This window comes from Tachysurus fulvidraco, chromosome 1, assembly GCF_022655615.1.
Source record: "Tachysurus fulvidraco isolate hzauxx_2018 chromosome 1, HZAU_PFXX_2.0, whole genome shotgun sequence".
Lineage (NCBI taxonomy): Eukaryota > Metazoa > Chordata > Actinopteri > Siluriformes > Bagridae > Tachysurus > Tachysurus fulvidraco.
The window spans coordinates 16,078,274-16,087,180 of NC_062518.1; the positions used below are offsets into that span (position 1 = coordinate 16,078,274).

At 40.7% G+C, this 8,907-nt stretch overlaps 1 protein-coding gene across 2 annotated transcripts in view; it reads right to left on the reverse strand.

Moving 5' to 3' along the window:
- Nucleotides 1–1,856: 1,856 nt before the first annotated feature.
- Nucleotides 1,857–8,907, reverse strand: part of senp7b (SUMO specific peptidase 7b) — a 19,450-nt gene continuing 12,399 nt past the window's right edge. For both annotated transcript variants that reach the window (XR_007143663.1, XM_027168644.2), the window contains 3 exons: nucleotides 4,389–4,457; nucleotides 2,453–2,603; nucleotides 1,857–2,346 (listed from right to left, as the gene is read on the reverse strand). Coding sequence is in view for 1 of the 2 variants with exons in the window: in XM_027168644.2 (XP_027024445.2) it covers nucleotides 2,203–2,346; nucleotides 2,453–2,603; nucleotides 4,389–4,457 (364 nt within the window). In the remaining variant the exon portion in view is untranslated. The remainder of the gene's footprint in view (nucleotides 2,347–2,452; nucleotides 2,604–4,388; nucleotides 4,458–8,907) is intronic.

Genomic DNA, 8,907 nt, shown 5'->3' on the forward strand with positions numbered 1-8,907 from the left:
TGCTCAACGGTTCTACTTTAGGAGCCATTTATTAGAGAATTGCCAGCAAAGCAACAAAGAAAAGATCATCTTATAATGCTATGTGTAATGAAAATGGGCTCCTCTGTCTAAAACGGTTCAACTTGGAGGCAGGTTTTGAAAGGCTCTGTTGGAGAGTTCTGTAGTGAGGCTTTAAGAGTTTCCACCAACTGCACCAGAACTGTGTTCCTTACAATATACTAACAATATGGGCTCTTCAAAGGTGTTCTACTCTGAAGCCTTTCTGAAACATATGATGGAGGGTTCTACTCGAACGTTCTAAAGCGAGGGGTGGGGGGGTCTGCTGGTAAAAAAACAAACATGTTCAAGAGGTTTCTATATGGATCCTTTAAGAATTCCTAACAAAGGAACACTGAAGAATCCAAAAATACCTTTCTTTCTAATAGTGTAATGGGATAAATAGCACCGGCACTTAAATGGGGTTCAATTTAGTAATCTTCTAGTGCAGGGTTTTACATAAGGTACAAACTCAGACGTGTGAAGACACCAAAGAATTTTTCATACTTGATGGAGCTCAGTTGTAAGAGAGAAAAAAATTAATTATCGTTCATGAGGATTAAGAGACTATTTAACTTTTGTGACGTTACTAAAAGGGACCTATCGATAGCCTCAGTGCCGGGAAACCGACCATCATTGAAGCCTTCTTGCAGTAATTCTGGATTAGGGCGGAGACATACTGTAAGGGAGGGTCGGATCCCTTCTGTGTCAGAGGACCTAATTTGGTCCTAATCTCACAGTCTAGCCCTGATTAGCAAATCCACGGCGGCTGAACTACGTGACCTCAGTCACCCATGGTCATGAGGCTCTGGACAGCGATGTCACATCTAATTATAGAGGAGATGCTCCAATCCCAATGAAATCCCTTTGCTTCAGGAGTTGGAGTAAGTCGAGGAATACACAAACACATATGTAGGATGAGGTGTTGCATTAGTAGGAGCTGTGAATGTCAAAAAAAAGTGCAACAGGATTCCAGGGTTCGAGCCTCGTGTACCAGTTGTGTCTCAGTGTCCAAATGGATTTCCTTAAATCATACATTACGAGAAGGTTTTTCTATGCGCTGACATCCCACCCTTCCATCCAGATCGTATTCCTGTGCTAGCCTCCATGTGGACTGTGACCAGGATGGAGCACTTCAGTGGTTCACTGAGCTAAATCAGTGGTTATAAGCATTGGATTTGTCTAATAATTAAAGCTGTTTCTTATAAATACTACAAAGGACTTTTATAGTCCTGACTCAAAGGCAGTCATGAGTGACCACGCTGCCTGTCGTGCAGCTTCTTTTAATTATTTGTAATTAGTACAAGAGTCGACGTTCAGCACGAATGGACTCGGCTACGTTTCCCAAAGGACAGCTTTCAAAATGTAACCACAATTTCGCAATTAACATCCAATTAACCCTAAAAATGCTTAATAACTTTAATCTGCTCGTTAGTTCTGAGCGCTCACATGTGGCTCACGCCCCTTATTTCAGCATACGCATGAAAAGTGGAGCGTGAACATGCCTCGGGTGGAGAATGTGTGGGGTTTCATTTCAAACAGGAAGCACAGAAACACACGCACACACAAAAGGTTGCCCAAGCTTTTCAGGGATTCATTTAAACGACCAACCCCCGAACACACACTTGTGTGATGGACAAAAAGCAGAAAGATCCTAACAACTGACTTGTTATTGTTTGCAGCTGCGCAAGTAATCAGAAACAAAGCCAAAATATTTTGAACAATGTACTGTATTAGGTTTATTATGCCTGGAAGGTTTGAGAACACACACGCACACAGGCACACACACACACACTGCTGATAATTAATAGTCGCACAGCTCTTTAGAAGCAATACGTTTCTTTCTTTATTTTTGACTGCATATATTAAAACACATACTATACAAATATAATAAATTAATAAACAGGAAATACAAATATTCTTCACATCTTTGTAAAATGCTTTTTCTCGCTCTTAATCCTTTAGTTGCCTTTGCACGATTATCGATTGCACACGCTAACACACTTATTAATACGAAGGGGTTTTATGTGCGACGTGTTTGTGAAGGAACGCGATCGAAAATCATGTCTCGTGAACTTCAACACGTGTACTTGCAGCATTAAAAACTGCAGGAATGGGGAAAACCCCGGTACAAAACATCCACGTCCGACACTTCGTTCGGTCCTGTTAGCTGCTTTGCACAGCTCCGCCCACTTGCTTCTGGTACAGCTGAAGCACCAGCTCACGGATCTCGGCTCTCTTCCTGCGTATCTGTTGTCGGGGAAACCATCGTTCGAGCTGGAGCGGGAGATCAAAGTGTACGACTGGATTCTGAAACGGTTGTGAAGAAATGATTAGACACAAGGATGTGCTTTAATAGGAGAATAAGCTCTCTAAGCTCGTGTGTATGTGTGTGTGTGTGTATATATACACGTACCTGCAGGAAACTCTCGACGTATTGCAGCAGGTAAAGCCCACAGTCGCTGCTGTTGTCCTGCAGCGGCACTTTGCAGTGGCACGCTTTAATGTTGTCCTTATTAAACAGTCGCGGCGTTCCTCTACGAACCTCCCACTCCACCTGGAGGTACCTGAGTGGGCGGAGCATCGGGATATAAATAAATAAATAAAACAAACGCTGATAACCAACGTAACCCTTCCCCTGCGCCTGAGGTAACAGATAATGAAAGGATCCATCGCCAGCAGCTACAGTAGATCATATATCTCCGCATTTGTCTAAATCTTTATCCGCTTTTATTTCACAAGTAAAAGACTTAGAAAAGCACATGGACTGGAGTGACCCCAGAGCGTAACTTCGAAAAAGCTTATCTCCTGCCAGATCTCCTGTGTTCACAGCTGTTTGTTTTTGATTCGGTGAAATTGCACCACTACGCATATTGCTGTGTTCCATCTCCAACCCACATGTGTGGAGCAACAGCACAGATCGCACCGAGAACACAGAGAGGGCGTTTTTTTTTTTTTTTTTTTTTTTTTAAATTGTCGTGTTTTCGAGTCTGAAGGCATTTTTATTGTAGCAGACAACTTGTGCTGTTCTAGATTTTTATCGTCACCGGAACAGTCCTTTCGTAAATCCTGCTTCCTTTCAGTGCTACAGAAACAGACAGGCAATGGTGAGTGGAGCGAAGCCAAAGCTGATAAATACAACTCGTGAATAAACGTGTCAGGCTTCGAATATTAAGATGAACGTATTCAGCAGCCCGAAACACTGACAGTGTGGAAAAGGAACGAACACTCTTCTTCAATTCTAGACTGAAGGTAAAAAAATAAATAAATAATTTTATTCAGAAACTGGGACATTGATCCTAACCCACTGAGATGCTGTGGTGGGATCTTTTAGAGAGATCTTTAAAGTCATCATGGAACTGAAGGTTCTCCAGAATGATATGAGATACTGAAAGACTCCTACAGAAATCCTTCTTGATGTTGAAGGTGATTCTACAGCTCGCTGTGCACTGATATTTTGCTCACTCAGGACTTTGAAATTGTTGATTATTCATTCATTCATTCATTTCCTACCGCTTACCCGAACTTCTTGGGTCACAAGGAGCCTGTGCCTATCTCAGGCGTCATCGGGCATCGAGGCAGGATACACCCTGGACGGAGTGCCAACCCATCGCAGGGCACACACACACTCTCATTCACTCACACACACACACTACGGACAATTTTCCAGAGATGCCAATCAACCTACCATGCATGTCTTTGGACCGGGGGAGGAAACCGGACTACCCGGAGGAAACCCCTGAGGCACGGGGAGAACATGCAAACTCCACACACAAGGTGGAGGCGGGAATCGAACCCCCAACCATGGAGGTGTGAGGCGAACGTGCTAACCACTAAGCCACCGTGTCCCCAATTATTGATTATGCAATGATTAAAAATAAATAAATAAATAAATAAACAAATAAAAAAAAAAAATTTTCAGGACAATTTGGATTTACACGCGTGCTTTAAAAAGGTGTCTATTACAGACTCTCTCATGATGGTCAGCAGTCCATCCTCTGGTGCTCTCCTTTCCATTTAGAAAGTTGGTTACATAAGAATTCTGTCCTGTCAGCTTCACTTTAGCATTAAAAACGATCATTTCCCTTTAAGCTAGCTAAGCTGGAGGCTTACTGTACACCACCTTCCGTACTTAGACACTACATTTCACTCTCGGCGAGTGAAGTTGGAAAACGATCTTAGGACTTATGTAAAGAAGCTATTTCCTGACTGCCACTTGCTGAGCTTAGTGACTTCAGATTGCGTGCCAAACCAAACACTGTCCAAAAGTGTCAAGCTCCTGTAAGCGTTTAGATTGAATTCTCAGTGCTTTACGCTGTAACTTGCAGCGATCGGTTGTACAGCAAACTTACTCTTGTAGCAGCGTGTAAATGCGATAGTGGTGGGACAGCTTCAGAGAGTCCATGATCAGAATGCAAGGCCTAGAGAGAGAGAGAGAGAGAGAGAGAGAGAGAGAGAGAGAGAGAGAGAGAGAGAGAGAAAGAGAGCAAGCATGAGAGAGAAAGTGAGAGAGAGAGCGTGAGAGAGAAAGAACAAAAGAGAGAGAGAGAAAGAGAGAGAGATTAGTTAGTTAGTTACTGTAGTTTACTGCCATGTCAGCTACTGAGGCTATCTTCATGGCAAGAACGGTTAATAATAACTAAAATAACTTAAAATCACAGGAATAAATATTGACAAATATAGACAACTTAAATTAAATTTTTTACATTAATATATGACAGAAACTCTAAAACTTTTTCTGATGAAACCTTGTAAAATAGCTCTTTAAATGAATTGGCCTCATAAAATACCCTTCTGTGGTCATTATACGCAGGACAGTCCAACAGAATGTGTTTGACAGTAAGGGGAATGCTGCAGTATGAGCACTGAATGGGGTCTTCTCCTTTAAGCAGGTATTCATGTGTCAGCCTTGTATGTCCGATTCTACAGCTGGTTAAGATCATCTGATCGAATCTTGAGCTCGTAGGTATTAGAGACCTGGTAGTAATTTCAGGGTGTATTTCAAACAATTTGTTATTTGACCATGTATTCCATTCCTCTTGCCACTTATTTAGTACATAGTCATTGATAATAGGTCTATATTCCGAGGGAGGAATTTGGCATCCAGTCACATTCTGCCTTAAAGCTTTCTTAGCAGCTGCATCAGCTCGCTCGTGTCCTGGAATCCAACAGAAATTTACATTATAGGATTGATTCTGTAGATGATCAACTTTGGTTAAAATAGTATCAATCAACGGATGGTTATGCACCAAGGATTCCATTGCTTGAAGGCACGATTTAGAATCCGTAAAAATTATAGTGTTCTTCAGTTGGAAATTATCAATGTGTTCCAAAGCTAAGAGCAGAGCACAGGCTTCAGCTGTGAAAATTGAGCATTCTTTTGGAATTCTAGTTCCATACTGTTGATGTCCAGTCACCATCGCTGCAGCTACGCCATTTTCTGCTTTTGATCCATCCGTGAATATTGGTAAGTGTAAGGGGTACTGACTTCTTATGTCCATATATTGCTGTCTATAAACATTTGGATGAGTCACACCTTTTCTCTGATGTCCTAAAGCCATGTTGATTACAGGTTTCTTTAATATCCAAGAAGGCAAGGAACTGAAGTGTGTTTGACGTAAGTTGTCCAAATTTACGTTCAAATGTCGTAAGTGTGGATTAAAACGAACGCCGAAAGGTTTGATGGATCTTGGTTTGCTCTCATACAACTGATCAAACTGAGGGTTAAAAACTGCAGAGTATGCTGGGATATTTTCGTTCGCTTTCAGTTTAATAGCATATTGAAGTGACAGTTTTAACCGTCTGTTTTGGAGTGAAGGTTCATTGGCTTCAATATATAAGCTCTGCACTGGAGAGGTTCTAAACGCACCTAAAGCTAGTCGTAACCCTTGACGATGCACTGTATCAATTATTTGTTTATATGACTTCCTGGCAGAGTCATAAATTATACTGCCATAGTCCAAACAAGATCGAATAAGAACTCTATACAGTCTCAGAAGAACGATGTAATCTGCACCCCATTTTGTTTTGGCCAAGACTTTAATAATATTCATAGCTTTCAGGCACTTGATTTTAAATGTGGTATAAAAGTCATTTTGTTATCAAGAAGAAGACCTAAAAACTTAGTTTCCTTAACAACTTCAATCTGATCTCCCTTGATAAAAAGTTCTGGGTCATGATGCAGAGTTCGCTGAAGGCAGAAATGAATACAAACAGTTTTGGTTTTGGAAAACTTAAAACCATTTTCAGTGGTCCACTGGCTAAGTTTGTTAATACATAATTGCAAATGTCTTTCGATCATACTCATATTTCTCCCTCTATAACAGATGCTCAAATCATCCACATAAAGGCTGCAGAATATGTCCGATCCAATAACTTCCACAATGCTATTAAATTTGATACTGAAGAGAGTGACAGAGAGAATACTTCCTTGGGGAACTACAAGTTCTTGTCTGTGAATATTTGATAGAGAGTTTCCTACTTGGACTCTGAAGCATCTACTGGTTAAAAAGTTTGAAATGAAGATAGGAAGTCTTCCTCTAAAGCCCATACGATGAAGATCTCTCAAAATCCCATACCTCCATGCTGTATCATATGCTTTTTCTAGATCAAAAAAGACAGCAACAACATGTTCTTTCCTGATGAAACCATCCCTGATGTACGTCTCCAGTCGAATTAGTTGGTCCAGTGTGCCTTTACCACACCTAAATCCACACTGGTAGTCAGTTAATTGTTTCTTTGATTCCAGCATCCAAACAAGGCGGTTGTTAATCATTCTCTCCATGGTTTTACATAAGCAACTGGTTAAGGCAATGGGTCTATAGTTATTTGGATCAGTGTGATCTTTCCCTGGTTTAGGTATAGGAATCACTGTTGCTTCCTTCCAAGAATCCGGTAGTTTCCCAGAAATCCATACAGTGTTAAAATGATCTAATAAAAGAGTTAAAGCACAGTAAGGTAAGTGCTTTAAAAACTGGTAGTGAATTTTATCTGGGCCAACAGCAGTATCATGTGAACATTTTAAAGAGTTTATTAATTCTTCCATCTTGAAGGGATGATTATATACTTCCATGTTATCAGAACAGAAATTCAGTTCTGTTTCTTTGCTTGATTTATGACTCTATGAGCTTGAGCTCTGCAAATCTTGAGACATAACAAGTTAGTTTCTGATGGGTGTTTATTAAAAGACCGTTAAGCCTTTTTCCGTGTTTTAATAGCCTTCTTACATTGCTCATTGAACCAGGGGTTAGCTTTATTGTGAGACTTTGCTGATGTTTTCGGAACTGTTTCATTTGAAATATCAATTAACTGTTGGGAGAAGGATTCTATGGAGCATTGATTGTCCCGGTTGGCAAGAACCAATTTTTCTCTGCACATAGTCTGAAACGAAGGCCAGTCTGCTTTCTTAAGTTGCCACCTTGAAGGCCTCATTTGGATACTCACTTGTGGAAATGTGATGATAACTGGAAAATGATCACTTCCACAGAGGTCATCCCAGACTCTCCATGAGCAGTCAAGGTAGATATCGGCACTACATATTGTCAAATCAATCGCTGAATAGGTACCATGACCTGGGTGAAGATGTGTTTTTGTCCCGTCATTTAGCAAACACAAATCATTATTCACTATAAAAGTTTCCATTCGTTTCCCTTTAACATCACATCGGTCTTCTCCCCATAAGGTATTATGGCTGTTAAAGTCACCCATGAGTATATATGGCATTGGCAGTTGTGAAACAAGCTTATCCATTTCCTGAGGTAAAATGTTTTCACACGGGGGAATGTAAATAGAGCACACTGTTACTACTCTGTGGAGAGTAATTTGAACCGCTACTGCTTGAAATTGGGTATCCAACGCTATATGACTGTGAATTAAATTGTTTTTCACCAAGACCGCTGCTCCTCCAGAAGGCCGGTGGAGATTCGGACCATACGCACTGTACATTTTGAAATTTTTAAGCCTCCAGGCATCTTCTGGAGATAAGAGGGTCTCCTGAATACAGCAGACAAGTGGATTCAAATTCGCAGTTAATTGTTGTAATTCCGCAGCGTTGGCTTTTATCCCTCGACAATTCCACTGGATTATAAGGTTACTTATCCTCAAGTGGGAAAGATGGGAGCAGGTCCTTTGTTTTTACATTTAGGGGAGAGACTGCGGCTGCGACTAAGCATAGTCTCAGTCATTTCAATGTCTTTTGGATTATCTTTCTCCTGAGTTCGACGTACGTCTTGAATGTGGAGCTACTGTGCTTTGGGATTTTTTTCTTCACTTTTGAACCGCTTTGTTCCAGTTGTACATCTTGAACTTGCTGGTTTTGAATGTAAATGTTCCTCGTTTTTTGAGAATTCAAATTCTTTGTACCGCTTACGTCTTTGGGCTTATCTGTGGATATCCAAGTTAGATCTGTCTGACAACTACTAGTATGTGTCTTCGGTATAACAGCAGCAGAATAAGACTTCTTCAAAGTAAAAGCAGGGTGTCCTTCAACCAATTTGCGAGCTTCGACATAGCTTACCTTCCTTGTGTGTTTCATTCTTTGTATTTCCTTTTCTTTAATCCACATGGGACAATTCTTTGATGAAGCTGCATGATCTCCAAAGCAGTTTTTGCATTTAGAGGGCTTTGAACAGTCCATTTCCTGATGCTCTTCACCACAATTCCGGCAAACCGGCTTATTTCTACATCCTGCAGAACCATGACCGAATTTCTGACATGTAAAGCATCTCAGTGGATTTGGTATAAATATATCCACAATGACACTTAGATATCCAAGTTTGATTCTTTGTCCATCCTTTTTGATGATAATTCTTTTGGTATCAATCACTCCCAGTTGTTTCAGTTCTGAGGTTATATCAGCTTCGTCCATATCCT